Source organism: Phalaenopsis equestris, unplaced genomic scaffold (assembly GCF_001263595.1).
Source record: "Phalaenopsis equestris unplaced genomic scaffold, ASM126359v1 Scaffold000623, whole genome shotgun sequence".
NCBI lineage: Eukaryota > Viridiplantae > Streptophyta > Magnoliopsida > Asparagales > Orchidaceae > Phalaenopsis > Phalaenopsis equestris.
Genome location: NW_018165063.1, coordinates 68981 through 90274, shown reverse-complemented (window position 1 = coordinate 90274; position 21294 = coordinate 68981). Strand labels below are relative to the sequence as shown.

General features: G+C 32.7%; 1 protein-coding gene across 1 annotated transcript; it reads left to right on the top strand.

Annotated features, from left to right (window-relative positions):
* The first annotated feature begins 1735 nt into the window (after positions 1 to 1735).
* On the top strand, positions 1736 to 20099 carry LOC110029994 (coatomer subunit delta-2). The gene is made up of 12 exons (XM_020732522.1): positions 1736 to 2030; positions 6338 to 6428; positions 6658 to 6697; positions 8371 to 8597; positions 8783 to 9025; positions 9854 to 10013; positions 17064 to 17365; positions 18090 to 18276; positions 18354 to 18507; positions 18783 to 18845; positions 18919 to 19015; positions 19763 to 20099. Exons 2-12 carry the CDS (start codon positions 6426 to 6428, stop codon positions 19850 to 19852), a joined length of 1566 nt encoding a protein of 521 aa, XP_020588181.1. The 5' UTR covers positions 1736 to 2030; positions 6338 to 6425; the 3' UTR covers positions 19853 to 20099.
* The last annotated feature ends 1195 nt before the right edge of the window (positions 20100 to 21294 follow it).

Below are 21294 nucleotides of genomic sequence, written 5' to 3'. Positions count from 1 at the left end.
TATTCGACTCCCTACATGTTGATCAATCAAACAACACAACGATACAAAGTTGGAAAAGTCCCCTGTCTAAAAACCAAAATACAATGTGACTCACACCTAAAGAGGGGACCCATCCACAAACATATTCACCTTACAGCAAAAAAAGAAAAGGGTAGGGAAAATGACCGTCTTAAATATATATATAAAGAACATCAAAAAACTAAGTAAACTAGAAAGCAGAAAGCTATGATATATATATACTATCATAGTTTTCATTGTCATGTGTTTATCCAGGTTCCAACCTAATATTTCTCGGAGGTCTAGACTATATATTTGATAAACTTGTGTTACACACTACATTAACATAAATGTACTCATATTAATTTCTTCTCTTATCAAAATCAAATCTAGAATTTTAATTTTAACTACTAAATCAAGTTTTAGGTCTTCCAAATATTAGATTGAAGTATAGGGTTGGGGAGAAATAAATACAGAAAAGTGGTATGTGTTTAGATGAATCCAATTTTATATTTGAGTTTTTTCAACTCATTGATGGAGATTTGAATAGTATAAATCAAATAAAAACAATTAAAAAAACAACATAAGAACTTAAAAAATTCAAAAAACACTATATTGAGGACAAAAAATATCGATGTTGATATAAAAAAAAAATGAAGCATTGACATATCAACACACAATTATGTAATTGATATTTTTATCAACAGACTATGTTACATTTGACACTTGAATCTTGCAAAATTAAGTAGCATAATTACCTTTAATAAAAATAAGGAGAGTTACTAGAGACAATATGGAATTGAAGATTATAGATAGTTGTAGGGAGAAGCTCTCTTGTGCTTGAACTTTCTAATGGAAAAATAAAGAAGTAGAGAAAAATGCAGAGGAGCTGTGAGATTTAGGGAGAGCATTGGGAGAAGCTTTTCGTTAAGCATGAATTATGCATCCAATGTAAAACACAAAGGAGTAAAGGCAAGGGAGGAGCTTAGTTGAGATGGTTATGTGAACTTTATGTGAGAATGAGGAACAAAGGAGCTTATAAGTAAGATGCCGACATAAATATTCTATTTAATGAGTTTTAAGGACATATTTATAAATTATGAAATTTAAACATTAAATATGAATAATAAAATTTACATATATCACATAATTTCTATGTATTTAATTGCATATTTGATATTAAAACTTTTATTTTTATATTTATATTTTTTATTTAGACATATAACTATGTATTTTCTTAAATTAATAAAAATGATAATTTATTTATGATATAAAAGTTAAAATTTGGAGGCATTGACATATACCACAAATTTGTTACATGTTTACATAGTTAATACCTAAATTTCAAATTTATATACATACAGCTCAAATCTTTAACGTCAAATAAAAAATATCATTATTCAATGTAACTTTTTATGTAAAAGTTTTTAATAGCATTTTGTTATGAATAAAAATTCTTTTTTTTGTGTTAAGTATATAGATACATAAGAATTGTGTGGTAGTATACATGACAATTTCCCTAAATTTTATGGGGCAATTAGATACAGAGCACACAAAATCTTGCAATTTACAAATTGAAAATCATTTTTCATCTATATTTTAAATTCTCACTCAAATGTTAAAATTTATGGCAAAATCTTCAAAAATATTTTAAATTTTTAACAAATTATGAATGATTTGATCATGATTCATGACATGATAATTCAAAAAAGATTTAACTCTTACCGGTTTTCTTCAATTAAAGGCATGTCCCGTCGCCCCCGTCGCCCCGTCAATTAGATCGATCCCCTGCCGCCGCGAAGGCTGTCCGCGAAGGCTGTCTGCATCGAGATCTTTCTCTCGCCTCGACCAGTCCTCTCGCCTCTCGCCTTCGACCAGATCTCTCGCCTCCCGCCTCCCGCCTCCGACCAGGTCTCTCGCCTCTCGCCTCAAGCAGCCCTCTCGCTGTCTCGCCTCTTGCCTTCGACCAGGACCGCGCCCTCTCATCTCGCCTCGACCAGCCCTCTCGCCTCTCGCCTCTCGTTTTCGACCAGGTAATCGATCTCTTCTCGCCTTCACCTGAAATCGATGGAAATATGGAGTTCATTGCGATCTCCTCTCATTTGTTTTGCGATCACTTGTTTTCTTGATCTCCTCTCATTTGTGTTCATTGCGATCTGAATTTTGTATGGAGTTTAATATTTTATAAGGATTTCTCTGGCATATGTATGAAAGGGATTTGTTTTCTCGCATTTGTGTTCATTGCAAATTTGATTTCCATCGTTGGAGGGATTTTTCACTTATTTTCTGCTATTTTCTGCTATCTTTTTTTTTTCCTGCTGTGCAAAATGGATGTAGAATGTAGATTTGAGTTCATCTTAATGCACGATTTTTCTGTTAAGAAATATGTTGCTGTATTTATGAGTTCATCTTAAGAACCTATGATCATATCAGCTTCAGAGTTCATTCTGAATTAATATGGATGGAGCTGTTGAAATATCTTTTAATGTTATTATCTTCTGTAGATCTGTTGAAATATCTTTTGATTGATTGCAAAGGATTAATGCGGCATGAACTCCATGCTCTATTTAAATGAGTAATGTTTTATCCTCCAAATAGAACTTGTTAGTTGATGGATCATTTTAGAGTATCACTGCACCCTCAAAATAAAACTTATTACTTTAATTATCAAAGTATCACTTCACCTGAAAAAGGGTGCTTGCTTTGTAATTATCAATGTTTTAAGCCATATGACCTTTTTCCACTGCCTGTGGACCTTTTAAATATCGTTTGTACTTCTTAATCTCTTTATATTTACTACTGTATTGAGAACTGAAATCGATTTATGTGATTTGGTCACTATTTAATGATAAATAATAATAATGTGAGTAAAAAAGCTTGAAGTGATGCTAAGTAGTTAAAATACCCTCTTAATCAGCCAACCAACTAATACTTTGTTTATTAATGTATTTAATAAATATTTTAGGCCACTATTTAATGGTTGTTAAACCGTTAAACTTGTCATGCAAACAATCACGATGATACAAGTTCAAGCACTTTAACAAAAGTTCATTGTAAATTTTCTTTTATTCCGTACCTTAGCTGCTTTATTATTGCCCAGTAACAGATTTCTCAAAATGGATAGTCTTACTAAGTGAGTCCTAGTCTGGAAGTATGTTGTGGCATCCTTGTGGAACGTTGAAGATAATGTTGGGGAGTTTGTTATATGCAATACTTTTTAATTCTCCGCAAAAAAATATTTGTTCGAGTGTTGTTTACCTGCTTTTTCTTGACATATATTATGATGAATAATGCTTCTTAAATGCTCTAAATGAAGAAGCTGTGTTTTCACTTTTTCTGTAGTTAGTTTCGTTTTGTGATTCCTACCGTCTAGGTGCCTGCTTTAGGACAATCATTTTTTGGAAGATTTACATACATAACACTCAATTCTTGTATATTTTCATATCTAGCATCTAAACTTCAATTTTTGCATATGTCACCCATCATGCATGAAAAGGTTTATTTCACATTTTAATAGTTAAATAATGGTATTTTGATGTGATAAGAGCTAGGTGGAATAAATCTAAAAAATAAAGATTAGGTGTTAGATTTGAATTATTTGGTATGTATGCAAATGCCCTTTTTTTATTAGACTGTTATGCTGCTACTATTTGGTGATTATGATTGATTGGCACATGCCTAAACTTCAATTCTTACATACCTGCCGTATGTTCAATTCTTACATACCTATCAGTTGAAACCAATGTATGTTCAATGTTGCTAGTTTTGATTGAGTCGTGATCTAAAAAATAGTTTTCGTCGGCTCAAGGCTCGACTTATGAATGAGAATTCTGTCTCATCTGATTTTTATTGTGATCTTCATTGGAAAATTGGATTGTTAATCTCGGAAGGGCGTCGTTGAAATGACATATCATTCTTTCTTGCAAAATTGCGGTTTGCAAGATTTACCTGCTTTTCTTCTCATGATTGCTTTCATTTACTTATAGGTAGAAAAATAAAATTAACAACTATGAGGCCAATTCTTACAAAACATTAAGTCGAGGTATCTTTAACTATTTTTTTTTTTCAAAATAACTTAGGGTCTCTATAGGAATGCACATAATTTCTCAGATTTACTAATATGAACTATTTCATTTTGCTGAAGGCTGAATTGTATAATGCTTATTATGCAGGTATCGATCTGTTAATTTTTTAACAGATGATGCTTGATAGTGGAGAGGATATGCTTTTTTTGCATAATAAATAGTAAACTTTCGTAGTATTTGGAACTTGAAATTTGGAGATTTCTCGAAGGTTAGGTGGCAGAATTGTGTGATGGCATTTGCTTTACCATTTATCTCCTATGAAATCTGTTGGAACTAATGAAATTGTATTTTCATCCAGAATTCCCTCTTGATGATGCAAAAGCTTATGTAGCCTTAAAAAATTGGTAGGCCAGTATTAACATTTAGTTTTGATACCATTGTTTAAAAAATAATGGAAGTCCATTCAGTTCCAGCATTCACATTTGATGTAGCTTTGATCACATAGGCTGAAATTCATTAAACTTACAGAATATTATATGAAATTACTTGTGAACATGATCTCAGTTATTTTAAGTATTGTCACGGAAACTACTGCTCAAAATTGATTGGAAGAATGTATTTACAATTGAGAATGCCTATAATTTGTGGTATTTTAATGTGCATATAAGCATTAATACTCTAAAACTTCAATTCTTTACATGCGTGCAACTTTATATGAAAAGTGAACTTTATGCTGATAGGGTAATACATTTGGTGTGGTATATGAGATTTGGATAATAATGAAGTTAGAAATTAAAGATGTAAATATTTAAGAATTGGGTGGTGTATATGTAAAATTCTATGGACATTCATGGGATGAGACGGTAGGAAGCAACGATCTATCTTTGGGGAAATTCATTCTGAAAAGTTATGAGTTTTAGAGTATTAATATGAATACCTTATTTATGTTCGAAGAACTTTGAGACTTGATTGAAAATTTATATGCAGATCTTGCTTAAGATGAAGCAAGATTGAAGGAAAATATAAGAAGGAATTCCTAGGCACTCTTCTTCACTCAACAATCATTGCATGAAACATTATTATGTAAGATTGCCGCAACGAAGACTTTAAAAATGCTTGGCTATTATTACAAAATCAGTTTCAAGGTTTGGAAATGGTGAAGTAAAATTCAATCCTGCCGGCATGAATGGATAGTCAATTTTATGATCAACATTGTTCTGGCAGTCTCGATGTCGTTGGAAGCACTCTGGCTCAGTTTTACATGTTTTCACATTTGACAACTTTGGTTTTCGTCGAGTTACCTTTCTAAAGCATTTATGACACTTTAAATGTGATGTTGTAGATTGTTTTATGACCCAATGATGTTTGAACTACTCTGAAAGGGTATTGCTAGTGTTGACAAATTAATTTTCATAATTATGCTGTGGTTGAAACTGAACTAGTTCAAATCATGATTTTTGCTACAATGCTCAGCTGATTAATAGTGATTTAGCCTTAATATTTATATAGCAAACTTGAGATGTTTTTATTGTTTGACTACCATATTCCATAAAATATATTTATTACAAATACGATTCGCAATTACATATTTAAATTTTTTACATATATATATAAATTTTTTAAACAGTCTTACTAAACAGGGGCAGTTTGGTCATTTCTTCAGAAACAGCTGCCCCACAACTGTTTTCACACAGCTGCACCAAACAGACAACCCGCTTCCCCGCGACTGCTTCCCTGCAGCAGCTTTCTGAGGCAGCGTAGCTGCAGCTGAAAAGCTGAGAAGCTACAGCTGCGCCAAACAGACCCTTAGCCCTCGCCGCTAAGGCTAATCTCTTTTACTCTGTCGATAACTCATAATCCTGGCAAGTTATCTTCTGCCTATTACTTTCCCGATACGAGATTTGGGGGCCGAAGGGTATTCTATCTTCATCTGAAGTGATCGATCCAGTTTTATACTTTCCAGAGAGTTGAGAATGAGGGTTATTGGTTGTTGGTTTTTTATGGATATTTTTATTATATTAGACACTGCTAGTTGTTTTTTTGGGAAGAGTTGATTTGGATCCCTTTGAATGTTTTTTTTTTCTTTTGGCTGCGTGATTTAGTATGGTTATGGTATAATGCTTTTAATTTGAAATCTGGTTATTCTTCCTGCATGAATGATAATTCAGGCAATGTCGATCTGATCATTTTTTCGTGGTGTTCTGGTCTTTTTTGGAGATTGATTTATCTTTTGCTAATGATCTGGTTTTAGTTTTTAGCTGCTTGATAGAACAAACTATTCATTCTGTTGATATTTCTGCCATTTACTTTTTCAGGTGCTGTTCTTGGTAATTCGTCAGCGACAGAAATCAAGACAATCTACCTCCAGCTGTGCCATCAACAGTCGCTTCACCTTTGTTCAAAATGGTAGCAACGAACTCTTCTCTATGTTCGATATTTTTGTTCTTCTTATTTTTTATTTTCATTCAACAAGAAACTAGATCTGGCATATTTTGAAAAGCTGATCTTAATTTGAGGGCCTTTTTTTTTCCTGCATTCCCATAATATGCTATCATAACATCTAAGTAGCAGAAACTAATCTTGAAGTTATGTAAGAAAAGCCGTTTGCTGCACTGATTGTTTCTTTTGTTAACAGGTGGTTCTTGCAGCATCCATCCTTAGCAAATCTGGAAAGGGTGAGTTAACTGTGTAGTTGATCTCTGCATGTACTCGCATTTTTTTTATTTAAATACTTCTTGATTATTCTTTGAAGCAAGTCATTTCGTTGGGCTGCTTACTTAGGAGATAGCAATGAACACAGTTACATCTACTATTTAGGGCAAACGTCTCTTTTTTTTATCTGATTCCTTTTTATATAATTGCATAGTGCAGATCAAAAGTAGTATGTTTTAATTCTTGTAAACCGGAATATGCTTGTGATTTACATATTGTGATGTTTACCTTTGTGAAACATAGTTACAGCATGCATGCAAGCATGTTTGTGTGTAAGGAAAAGATATATATATAAGAGCATTTTTTTCACAACTTCACCATTAGTCTTATCACTATTACTTGGGTTCTACATGCATTCTTGTTGGGTGTTGCATGATATTGTATCTCTATTTTAGAAAAGTCTTTTAGCACAATATTAGCCATGCTTGTTTAGATCTATTATTTTTTCATCATAATCCTCCCTTGTTAATCATAACTGATCTAAATTTGTTTATTTATTTTTATTTTTTTGAAATGTATTACTCGTACTATCTATTTATATATTACCCTTACTTTCTGTTTATATAAGCATTTAACAATTCTTCATTCTTTGTCGTATCACATACTTAGTGTAACATTCTCTTTTTCTTAAACTCAACCTGTTAGAAAATTACTTTATTATTGCTAAAAAACTAAATGTTAAATTCATATAGCATATTTATTCTAGTTGTGGTTTTTTAAAATTTGTATTTAACTCTTCATGATATTCTTTTATCTATATTTTTCGTTAGGTACTTTTCTATAAATGCTATTTAATGTTTCCGAATGCTTATTCCTATCAATTATCTTAGTACTGAATCATATAGTTTCTCAAGCTTAAAAAAAAATCATAAGATACTTTCTCTACCCTCTCTCCAATGCATAATCAAATCAAAATTTTCTTAAACAACATCACTGTACTTTCGACACTTTTTTAATGTACTCTAAATCAGTTTTCATGATACTTTATCATTTACTCTAAAGATCAATGAAAATTATATAAATATCTTTTCTTTTTCTTTGTACTTATTTCATAATTTTCAAATTGCATCCTAGTAAATCTCCTTGACAAAGATCTAAGTTGATTCTTCATATATGTGAATTATCTCAAGTTATATTTTATTATCATATCTGATGAATATATTTTATTACTAATAAGTTTGATTCATTTACAGTTATAGCATTCTTGAGAATTTCTTTCACATCGAAATATTGATACCAAATTGTTTCTCCCATCATTTGGCATCTGATCAAACTTCAAGGTTTACTGCAAGATTTGCTTACAAACTACTTAAATATCGTCCATGTCCCTTAAAATCTTAGTAGGTATTTTATTTGGACATAAAACGTTGCTTCACTTTTTTCATGAATCTATAGCCTCTTTCATTATTATTTTAATCATCAATCAAAAAAATTGTTCTTTTAGACTATATGTAATAATTTCTCTAAAGAGTATTTTTATCTTTTCTTGTTTTTAACTTAGATCTTATAATCTTTTCTTTTAATACATAACTGGATTGAAGTTTCTAATATCCTATTTCTCAGGCATTTTATGTACTTTTTTTAATACCATGCAAGAGATATTTCTACTATTCTTGTATTACATTTTTTTTTTCAGCACTTGTATCAAGGCAGTTTGTGGACATGTCGCGAAGTAGAATTGAAGGATTACTTGCAGCATTCCCAAAGTTGGTGGGATCAGGAGGAAAGCAACATACATTTGTTGAAACTGAAAATGTTCGATATGTGTATCAACCCATAGAAGCTCTATATCTGCTTCTAATTACTAACAAGCAGAGTAATATTGTTGAAGATCTTGGAGCTTTAACATTGCTGGCCAAACTTGTATCCTTTTGTAGCGTTTGAAACCTCAGGCCTAGGGAATTAACAATTTTGTTGAATAAATTCATTACTTCAACTATTTTCTAAGAAGATATCCATACATAAACTCTTGCTCAAGAAAATTATCACCTGTATCTGTGCCAAATAATTATTAAAAGCTTTGTTTTTATTCCTTAATCTAATTGAAGATACCCGAATATTCAACTTCTTTAGATGAAGAGGGAGTTTGCAAGGCAGCTTTTGAGCTGATTTTTGCATTTGATGAAACCATTTCTCTTGGTTACAAGGAAAATGTGACAGTTGCACAAGTAAAGCAGTATTGTGAGATGGAGAGTCACGAAGAGAAACTGCACAAGCTAGTAATGCAAAGTAAGATTAATGAAACTAAGGATGTCATGAAGAGAAAAGCCAGTGAGATTTATAAAAACAAGGTAATTTTTTCTTGTCCAAGTTCGATTATTCTGCTGCTTATGAAGCCTGCCTATCCATTTATTTTTGAGCTGAATCCCTTACTTTGGTCTTTTTAAGCTTTCATTGGATTCCATATGAGATTAAATTCTATGGAATGGTATACGTTATGTGATGCTTTTATGACTTTAAATTTCAGAATTGAATCTAATGCTCAGTACTGCTATTTGCCGTACTGAGTGTGATTTAAGGGAAAAATATAAAGAACTTGAGAAATATTGTCATTTGTTTGTCTAGGTTTTATTGGTTTGGCCAGGTCTTATTTTTGCTCCAGGTTAAAGATATTAATCAAAGCTTGCTAAAAAGTTGGCACACCATTTTAAAGTGCCAGACATCTTGTTCTGATTTCATTTCCTGACAGCTGCTACTGCAACTGCTTGTGTTGTAGGAGCCTTTGGTTTGTACTGAAACTTGGTTTTAGATATTAATACTGTTTTATTTTTTCTCCTGATTTCCTGCACGTGTTTATTTGGAATACATCTTGGAATTGATGGGTTTCTAAATTAGCTTTTTGTGAGAAGCACATGTAGACTTTTTATGACCCTTGATGGTGGAGTTTTATATCATATTATGACTATTTTCTTTGTGTCTGTCGCAAGGGAACACCATTTCCTTTGTTTTTTAATATTTTGACTTCTTTGCTCTACTTCGGAGATTCAGGCGTTGCCTTTTTCTTAACTTTACACTTTTTAGGCTAGAAAAATATGGATTTCTGCTCTCTTGTTATCTGAGCAATGTTCTTTAATGCTTTTATCCTTTTTAAAAAAGATTACGCTCCACTTATTTTGCAGCTTGATAAAAGCAGAGGTGATAAAGGAGGCTTTACATCCATATCCGGTCCTAAAAATTTCAGTGATTTGAGTATCTCTAGTAGTGGTACAGGTTTTGGAAGTGGATCTGGACTTGAAGTTAGCGCGGTAGATGTGGATTCCTTTTCTAGCAAGTCTAAAGGTCTGCATGTTTTTCCACGTTTGTTAGGATTTTGATATGAATCGTTGGGTTGCTTCTTGCTGTACTGTTGCTCTTCGTTTCACTTGAAATAGGAACTCAACAATCATTAATATTTAAGTTCTGGTATTGTTCATCATTAAAATTTATCTTGATCTCGTTGTACTTCATTATTATTTTTTTATTCAGTTTTTGGTTTGTTGATAAAAATGTTCTTTTTAAACTGTGTGCTTTTAACAATGATGAAACTTAGATGTTTTATATTTGGCATTCAGTTTTCATTTGCAAATGAAGACTTTGTGTTCAAATTGTTATATAAAACAAGCAATAGACTAACATAGTTTCTAATCTCCTAGTCTCAACAAACTGAAAATGAGAGAGTATACGTGTGCTTATTGCATTTTTAGTTTCTTTTATACGAGATTGCTATTTTAATCTTTTTTAGATGGCCTTTGTTTAACAATATTTGAATTATCTCGTCAAATTTCATTCGAAACCAAGGGCCAAGCAACCAAAAATCAATTTATTGATCCGAGTGTACTAGATATTGGTTTGTGAGGGATAGATTAAAGTTAAGTTGAGATTTGCCCTATGTTATTTTTGAAATTTACTGTGATTATTTTCCAATTAAAAGTGAGTTGTTGACTTTACGAAAATTTCAGTGTATGACATATATTTGGGCTATTTTTTCCTTTAGTGGATTTCAGTTGCTCAGGGGCCTTCTCTGAATCTGATGAGAGAAAATGAGAGGGGGGATGGAGGGGCCAAAGGTCAATGGGTGGATAGAGAGAGTGATGGTGAGGAGAATTATTGAAGAATGCTGTGGTTTATTTCTTTTTCTTTCATGACACCTATATATAATACAAGATGAGATTTAAATACCTTAATAGTAGAATGGAGATGTAATGTGCTTTTAAAGTTAAAAAGCTAACAAATTCCTAGTATCCAAGCAATCACCTTCTACATGGATGGAAATACTAATTTGAATTTATAAAACTTGTAATAAATAAGTATGCATCTTATGTGGGTTGTTTGAACATTATGAATCCAATTTGTGCTCAAACCTTTGGTCCCGAGGACTGACCTTTACTATTGACATCCTTTTGTCAATGTATTAATAGGTTTATGGCTATGTAGTTTACCTGTCATGATGTGGGGCATAACTCTCTGACTTTTGCTTTTTAATGTTTATAAAAATATAATTTAAATATGTGATATTGATTCAGATGACTTCTGAAATCAAAGTCTATAGCCATTTTATTAATATTCTAAATTCAACAAAACATATTAATACAACATATAAAGTTATTCGCTATAATAAAATGGAGCAGGAAAACTGATTATGCACTTGATTTCCTATTCACCATTCCTCACGCTATTCATGCGAAAGAAGTTTCTCGTGGAACTGCTAGATCTTTTTCCACAATTCAATCATTAATAATGTTTATGTTATCTATCGAAATTGGATGAAATAGTTGTTTCTAATACTCCTTTCCCTCAACCTATTATTTATCTAGCAAAAACCAGTGCATTGAACTTTTTATGGTCTAGCCTATTTCTCTTCTCACTAGAATTCTAATTTTTAAAGAATAAAAAGCTAGAAATAATTACAAAAGTATTATAAATAAATTAATTATATTTTATTTAAAGTTGGATACTGTAATTGATGTCGACTTTCAAAAATATAAATTATAATTTCTTACCAATTTAGAAGTGCTCCAGCTTCTTTCACATCCAGAGAAGCTATAACAAAAGCTAAGAAAATTAACAAACCAACTTAGCCAATTTAACTGTTCTACCATCAAATTGCATCCACCACTGAACATGCGGTCTTAACTTGAATCCATAGCAGAATGATTCCAACAACAAAATTCTTCCATTAGTAGGTTCTTCTGACATTGCATATCAGGGATGGAAGAGGCTATAGTCAACTTGACGTATTTAATCAGCCTACAAGCTCTTCCTTGACTCCAAGTTGATATTGGTCGTTGGCTACATGGATTGAATTTTATTGTTTTCTCATTTCAATTGCTTTTGGAGTCGTCCGTGGTGCTAATAATGCCATTACAAGCAGCTATATTTGCATAAAAAAACTATTTTTCCAGCACTAGGATAGGCTCAAAATTGGCTTATGTTGGTTGATTTTGATGTGAGGGATTGACCAACTATTTTATTGTGATTTAATCCTTCTATTATTATTATATATATTTTTTTGTTGTTTATGTTTTTCATTTGGATTCAGACTATCTATTTTAAAGTAGTGCTGGGTTCTCCTTTTGAATCCATTTTCTTGTACCCCTTTTTTTATCTTTGGCTTTTCATTTTTTTGCTTTAATTTAGGATGAAACTTCCAAAACTTGGTGTTGATTTAGTCACAGAGCCATCATTGTGTTCAGAAATGTGTTTTTTGTTCACCTTGATGATTGCCATTGTTTCCCTTTTCCCATGCCTTTGATATTGTAATTTTGATTGTTCTTATGTTCATCTTTAGTCCTTGGGATATTTTTTGGTTTTTATGGCCATCACATTGACACTGGCTTCAACAAATAAGGCTATTGAGAATAGTTCTATGTCTCAGCAAAAGTTATGTAGCAGTGCGATGAATTTCATTGAGGTTGAGGTTTAATTTAGAACTGCTTCTAGTGAATTAAATTAGTTGTGTAATTTAATGATATAATCTTATACGAACTATCCGAATCTCTCTTTGGCTGTATCATCAGGTCCATCTCTCTCGCTCTTGGTTGATAAAGAACTACATGATGACCTTGAACTAACTCTAGGTCATCAAATGTTAAATCTTCATGCTCCTTGATTCTACATTCCACAGCATAAGGGTGTGGCTGGATATCATCAGCTTTGTGAAAGCCATCTTATGGGCTTGATTTTTATAACACTAAGTTGAAACTCGAGATGCTTGAAATTGAGATCATGTTTGTTTATATCAGCTATCTTGTCAAAGTTTGGTAACTTTTGTTTCGTGTCATCTTTAAATCAACATTGAGTTTCCTCTATGAAATCTAACAATTGAACTTCTTCCTTCATTTCGTCATCATCTCTAGGAACTATTTGTCGTTTGTGTTGGTGGTATTTGTACCATAGATAAATATATTATGGTGATTCATTGTGTTTTCTCTTTGTTGTGTCATGAATCGACAGAACATCCCTTTTAGTTTTTTTTCATCTTCTCTTAAGCCCTCAAGAATTTGTTTTTACCGTGGATAGACCAACTCTAGTGGAGTTTGTATCAATCCTGTGACCTATGGCCGGGTTCTCTTTTGTCTCAGTAGTAGTTTTGGGTTTAATCTTAGCTATCTTTTTGCTCATAAAAAAGTTGCTTTGATATTAAGAATAATGATCCCTAAAGTCAAGGATCAAATTACCAACAAAAAAAATAAAAAAAAATCACAGGTGAGATTTAAAAGTTCCAACTTCCTAATTTAAAGGAGAAGAAACTCCTTTTAAATTCAAAAAGCAAACAATGTCTTAGAATTTAGGCAACTACCTCATAAATGGAAGGAAAGGCTAATTCAAATTCTTAAAACTAGGAATATATAAGAAAGCACTGATTCAAATTTGAATCTATCCCATAATCATAATCTGAGCTCAACTTGCTAACCTCACGAGTCCACCTTTACTCCGAAGGCTTGTTGGCTTCCAAGAATGATATTTGTGGAGTACAATTTCGTTGTTCCTCAATGTTTATTAGGCTTGAAAGCTCAAAATGCTTTGCTAAAACACATCTTTGCAATTGTTGATTAATATTAATTGAATGAAAATATTGACCGTCTTGAAAATTGGGTTGTACTATTGGTCTACATATGTTTGACATCCATTGAAGAAAAATAAAACATAGTTAATATTTTTTGTTTGCATTCATTTGAGATTATAATGTTGCCTTTGCTGGGATTCAAGTCCCAGATGCGAAAAATGGAGGGTTGCATTAAGTAGTTGATAACCATCGTAAAAAATTATTGAAAACTATGACATGAATCTTTTAGATCAAGTCAATGCTAGGGCGTCTCCCAGAAGCGATGCACTATATAGCCTGATTATAGTGACAAGTGTGCAAGGGCCGTTGCACCGACGCTCGAGTGGTGTTAAATAAACAAGAATTCTCAGATTATGGATGAATGCGGGAAAATAAGTTAGTCTATAAATTTAATATTAGGATAAGAATTTGGCATATAAGTATTCTCACCGATAAATTATTAATTAGTAGATATTGTGATTCAAGGAAGATAAATATCTTATTCATTCAAAAAATTAAATGGGTTGGAGAAAAAATTAAGGTGGGTGATTGTTTAGATTTTAAACTTTGATATTCAAGTCGGAGTCATATTAGAAATGATGTAGGTGTAACAATAAATAAGAATTTTTAAAGATTAAATTATAAAAATCAGTATAATTGCAGATATAATTATAGTTCTAAGGATTGTTGTTGATACTAAAATTTTTAATATTATAAATGCTTATACTCTTCAACTAGGTTTGGATATATTTTCAAAAGAAAAAATTTAGAATGATCTAAAAGAATTTATATTAATGATACCTATTGAAAAAAATTATTTTATTGGAGGTGATTTAAATTGACATGTTGGTAGAGTACTAGATGATTTTAAATGTATTAATGCTGACTATTAATTTGAAGCGACTAATAAAGAAGATAGAGTTATATTAAATTTTGCTTATTTTTGATGAGTTCCAAGAGAAATACTTTGCAGTGATTTAGGAAAGAATGTGTTGATATTGTTTATATTCAATTCATTAAAGATATGTATACTAGTGTCATTACTTGTGTTTGAATATGAGGAGGATTTACCATGTATTCTCCAATTTCAGTTGGATTATATTAACGATCAACTTTAAGCTTATATTCTTTGCTTTAGTTATGGGTATTTCTACTTGACATTTACAGAAGGATGTGCCTTGGTGTATGTTTTTCACTAATAATATCATTCTTATACATAAGTCGAGGGAGTTTAGGAATATATTGACTTATGGAGATCAACTTTAGCATCTAAAGGCTTTCTTTTGAGCATATCTAAAATTAAATACATAGAATGTAACTTAAGTAATAATAGATCTAGCGGCGGTTTTGTGATAATGAGTGAACCGGTCATTAAAAGGAGTGAACATTTTAAATATCTTGGGTCATTATTAGTTGAATTCAAGTTAGATGGTTGAGTGGAGGAGTACTTCAGGTCCATTGTGTGATGGAAAAGTAATACCTAGACTTCAAGGAAAATTTTGAAAATGAAAGTGAAACCTGTAATACTTTATGTAGTAGAATGTTAGCCTGTAAAAGAGAAGCATAAAATTAGGTGTTGTTGAGATGAGAATGCTCGGATGGATGAGGGGTTTTACACTCAAAGACAAAATGCGAAATAAATATATCTGTGGAAGGGTTGGGGTAGCTACAGTGACATACAAGATTAGAGAGAGTTGCCTTAAATGGTTTGGTCAGATTAAATGTCAATCAATTAATGAACTTGTTAGGAGAGTAGATGTTTTAGATTTGACTTGTGTTTAGAAAGGTAGAGGTAGATCTAAAAAGAATTGGGCATGTTGTTTAAAAAATGACCTTCATTTATTAGAATTAAATGAAAATCTAATACTAATAGGACACAATGGAGAAAAAAGATTCATTTAGCCGGCCCTACTAGTGGGATAAAGGCTTTTTGTTGTTGTTGTTGTTTTCATTTGAGATTATGTTGTCAACTTATGATTTGCTCAAATAGCATGGATGTTTCAACAAATTTTTAAGTTAATTCTTGAATATTGTAATAGAATTAGGCTAATTTGCCATACCATACTCAATTCATTATTTATAATGTACATTATTGGCCAGATTGTTTTTTCTTACGAGTTACCATTATGCAACCTTATTTTTTCCATAATATTTCCCTGTTAAGTCTATTAAAACATGGAGATGTGGTTTGAATCATTGCATGTCATTAAAAGAAATCAGAGGAGTGTTCTCCACTGGTGCCCACATACACTGCTGCTCAATTGTCAAGCTACATTTTTACAAGGATGCTCCGTTCCATCCAAGACAGCCTCAAGGTTAATTCAACTCGTGGACATCGCTACAGCAGGATTTATGCGTCTTTGTAGGGCTTGCTCTTCACTGGGCTATTCTTTGTAGTGGTTACATTAACCATGGCTAGCTGCTCCTGGATGAGAGATCTGGTGGTTTGCCAGGTGTTTTTCAGATCCTTCGGAGAAAAAAAAAAATTGTAGAAGCTGAAGGAAAAAAACTATCCACAAAGGAGTTTTTATGTTTCAATTTTCCTACATTGCAAATAAAGGATGCAGTCAAGTAGTAAAGACTACCTGGATTATTTCTTCCTTTTTATCATAATTTGAGCTTTCAAAGCCAGTTTTATATTCTCTATTTCATCTTGGAATGGATTGATGATATGTAAGATATAATTCATGTTCAACCCAGCCAGTTCCCTTTGCATTTATGTTGGATGGATTTAGGTTTATTCTAGAGACCTCTCTTGCAGTAGTAATCCAAATTGTACAGGATTAAATAGTTGAAGAGTCATCAATGTGTGAATTGATTAGTTCTGTTATATTGTTTGGGGGTCTTGTGGACTACGAAAGTTGTGTGAATGTTTTTTTTTTATTTTATTTTTTATAATTTCTTTTGTCCTCACAACTTGCACCACAACTCACCCATCATAATTATTTTATTTTACATCATAATTTTTGTGACTGGAGCATTTTGGTCCTATTTCAATTGATGCGCGGTAGAGTATTTCTTTATGACTATTTTGAATGAAATTTGCGAAGGTGGAAGATGGCTCATTGGATAGTCAAGTTGCATTTGTATTGTTAGGTAAGTTGAATGAAAATGATTTTTCTTACTAATAAAAACCTTCAGCTGTTTATAGTTAATTGACATTGCAGATTTGTGTAGCTATATTTCATTTCGTTACTATAATATTTAGTGATTTCGTTAAATTCCAACATAGACGAGGTACTTATTCTGTATTGTTGATGGACCTAGAATCCATTTGAATTCTGAAAATTGATCTGTGCTTTCAGGTCGCTCTGCAGCACCTACTGCTACTATCTCTAAAGGCCTTGGTATGCAACTAGGAAAGACCCAGCGTACAAGTCAACTCATGCAGTCCCTAAAAGCTGAAGGGGAAATGATTCTTGATGATGTGCCACCTACTGTTGGTCAAGTCAAACCATCCCTTCCGCCAACAGATCCTATCACATTGACCATTGAAGAAAGGCTTAATATTATAACGAAGAGAGACGGCGGTGTCAGCAATTTTGACATTCAAGGCACACTCTCCTTGCAGATTCTTAATCAGGAAGATGGCCTTATCCAATTTCAGGTTACTCTTTCTCATTTTTACTTGTAAATTGCCGTTCTGTGTACCTGTTTTTTTAAATTTTTATTTAAGATTTTCATTAGAATTGTTGAGTTGCATTGAATGTTAGAGTGTTCATGAAGGAGAGGTATTGGTTGAAGAGCTGGTGATCCAAAAAGCCTTATCAGAATGTTTTTTAGAGTTTGGTAGATAGATTATTTTAGATTATTACATTTTTGTGCTTTTTGCTTATAACTGGCTTCAATGTGATATTAAATTGTGAAGCTCTCGCCTAATTTTAATATGTTAATCTTCATTTTTGATACTGGATAAATCTTAAATTGTTTGCTACGTAGGAGTTTATTCATGGTATCAACATGTAAGCTATTTAAATATCGAATTTCATTTGTGTAATATTTTATAACTTGATGAAATTTGAATGAAAAGATTGAAATGGTGAAATAATGAAATTTCGACTATATCTGGTTGAACTGAACAAAGTTTTTACATTTGCTTTAGTGTTGATTGAGAAAGTACTGACAGTGGGGTTTGTCTTCTCTAGCTGGTTTAGTAGTTCTCAAGAGAGTTGCCATTTTCTTTCTCTTTTCTTTTTTTTTCTTTGTTTAATTTCTGTAGAAGCATGCCATTGAAATTCTTCTAATTGGTTACTCCTGCCTGTTAAATTACAGCTTAAAATATGATTTTGTTTTTAAGGTATAGATTTGACGATCTGCAAACTTATTTGCAGATCGAGAACCAAGACATAGCTGGTCTTAGCTTTAAAACCCACCCAAACATCAACAAGGAATTATTCAACAACCATCATATTATTGGCTTGAAGGATCCAAATCGTCCTTTCCCCACTGGTCAAAATGATGTTGGCCTGATGAAGTGGAGAATCCAGGGCATGAAGGAGTCTTCATTGCCATTGACCGGTGAACTTACTTGGAGAACTCAAAAATATGAAAGCTTATCATTAAATTAATTGACTTAATTTACATTTATCATGCAGTCAATTGCTGGCCTTCTGTTTCCGGTAGAGAGACTTCTGTTAACATTGAGTATGAAGCCACTGAAATGTTTGACTTGCAAAATGTTGTGATCTCCATTCCTCTTCCTGCAGCTCGGGAGCCACCAAATGTCTTGCAGATAGATGGTGAATGGAGGTATTGGATATTTCTATTTAGCATATTGTAATTTATTGCATGGTTGGTGATTACTGAACTAGCCTGATGAAGGGAGAAAATATTAATCCATGATGATCAGTATGGAGAGTGTTGAATTAGTTGATGCTTTTGATTGCCAGCAAAGTCACTTTTTTCGTTGCTTCTCATTTTTCTTACTATCAGTTCTGTATGTTTGTTCCATTACAACAATTTCTAGTTATTCTCTCAACCATTTGACTTTTTTTTTTTTTTTTTTTTTTTTTTTTTTTACGCAGGCATGATGCTAGGTCATCTACATTGGAGTGGTCGATTCTTCTTATTGACAACACTAATCGAAGGTATGAGTTATCTAATCCGGTTCCATAAAAATTTACCTTTGCTTTCTCAATATCTTTCTTCCATCCTTAATAGTGGATCGATGGAGTTCGTTGTGCCTCCGGCTGACCCCTCTGCTTTCTTTCCTATCAACATCATATTTACTGCGGCTAAGACATTTAGTGATGTAAAGGTTTGTTACCTTGAACCAATCCTCTGAGCTTCTAGTTTCCTGCTTGTCTTGACTACTTCAGCAGCTCAAAGATGAAGCCAAGTAAATCTTATAGGAAAGAGAGGGAAAGTCTTGACTACTTCAGCAGCTCAAAGATGAAGCCAATTAAATCTTATAGAAAAGAGAGGGAAAAGATAGAAAAGTAATGAAATCTGGTGTCCTTCTATCATTTTGACATTTCCACCCTTTTTTGAAGAAAAAAAATGGCGACAATTGAAATCCTTAAAAGCTGTTTGACTCTCAGTGGATAGTTGCTTGTAGATGACTTTTAACCTCAAAAGTCTCGTAAAAAATATTTGGAGCATTTACCTATACCACCCAATTCATGTATTTGCATATCTAACACCTAAATTTTGCTTTTTACATTTTTACCACCCAGATCTTTCATATCACATAAAAAATACCATCATTTTAACTTCGAAAAAGTTAAATACACCCTTTTTATGCATATATAACGTGGTATGTATGTAAAAATTGATGTTTAGGTATTTGACTTTTTTTTGTGATATTAGATATTTAAATACATAGGAATTGAGCCGTATGTATGTAAATGTTCCAAGATATTTATATGATCGTCATCTTTTACAAAAAGAGAAGTGGTCATTTAATTTGATTTTTAAATGGTGGGACAATTCATTTCAGATTATTTTGCCTATATTATTATGCAACATACACAATATTCTGACATGACGATGTAAATTTGCGTAGGTTGCGAATGTGATGCCACTAAGAGGCGGTGCTACCCCTAAGTATGCTCAGAGGATACAACTACTCACCGACACCTACCAAGTTGTTTGATTTCTAAATGCAGATAGCCAACAGCTGTGAAGAAAGATGCGTCTCTTTTCCTTGTTCCATGCTACTGCTCTGGTTTTCAATATCTGCATCTACTAAGTGTCTCTTCCCCTGACTGCTATTTTATTCTTATTTGTATAGAACCTAAAAAATTTCCATGTGCTAAGAGCTTTTGTGAAGGAAGGTTTTCATATTATTCGTTATTGTTGGATAGTTTGAATTCGATTAGTTATTATAGATATTTGATAAATACGTTTGGTAATTGTTTTTTTATGTTTATGAATGCCTCTTTTTGCTTTCATTGGAGTATTGTTCGACTGTAATTTGTTATCAATCCTTGCCTGATTTTGACGATCAGGTTGGTTAAACATGCAATATTTCTAAAATGCCTTTTATTGTTTCGTTTTATATTGGACGGTTGATTTTTTTAAATCTAAAGCATTATGGTGGATGGATTAGTCTGCTAAAATGCCTTTTATTGTTTCGTTTTATATTGGACAGTTGATTTTTTTAAATCTAAAGCATTATGATGGATTAGTCTCATTGTTTCTTTTTTGAAATTAGTAATTTATATTTGAGTTAACTCAAACTGAAATAGAAATGTAAATTTTATTGCTGAAATGTGAAATAGTTACAATTAAGATACCATAGCGCAAAGGCGGAGGGGGCAAATCCCGTCTTGACAACATGTGGAGGGATTGGCAGAGAGGCTTGCGGCTACCTTTGATGTTTGAAGGGTTACATTACAATTGGGGAGGGGACTAGCAAGTGATGGTAGATCTTTGGCTATTTGAGTGGAGTAAGCGATGGGAAAAAAGGAAAGGGCTGGATGGAAAGATTGTGGAAGTACGGGTGAAGGGAGGGGAAGGTTGGTTACAGGCTGAGGGAGGACAGTGGTCGATTGGAATTTAGCGGTTGGTGGTTGGAATAGACACGGAGCAGATTATAGGCGGCAACAAAGAAGGTTTGGGGCTGATGAGGATTGCTATCTTTGGCGGCTTGCAATAAGTACGAAGGAGGCAGTAGAAGTGAGGAAGCAGAGGAGGGAAGCGTCAAAATAATCAGTACCTCGGAATGAGATATAGTTGGAGCACCATAATTTGGAAAGGGAAAAGAGGACACTAGTAGTTGTCCTAAAAAAATATTTAAAATAAAATTCACACATTCTCATCCTAATTCAACAAACACACATTAATAATAGATAATAAATAAAATAGGAAGGTAAAGTTCCTCCCTTGGATAACAACTAAAAAAGGAAGGAGTTGGCAGTAACCAAGAATAGAAGAATCAGAATAGGAGAAAAAAAGAAGCTGCAGAATGAGAATGGGAGCGTCCAATCCTACTCGATATATTTGGCGACCTGCCAAGCCTTACTGCCAAATATATTTGTCCACGTCTGAGAGCCCTGTGTTAGTCTCCTGAGGTTGGGGGCTTCGATCTCATTC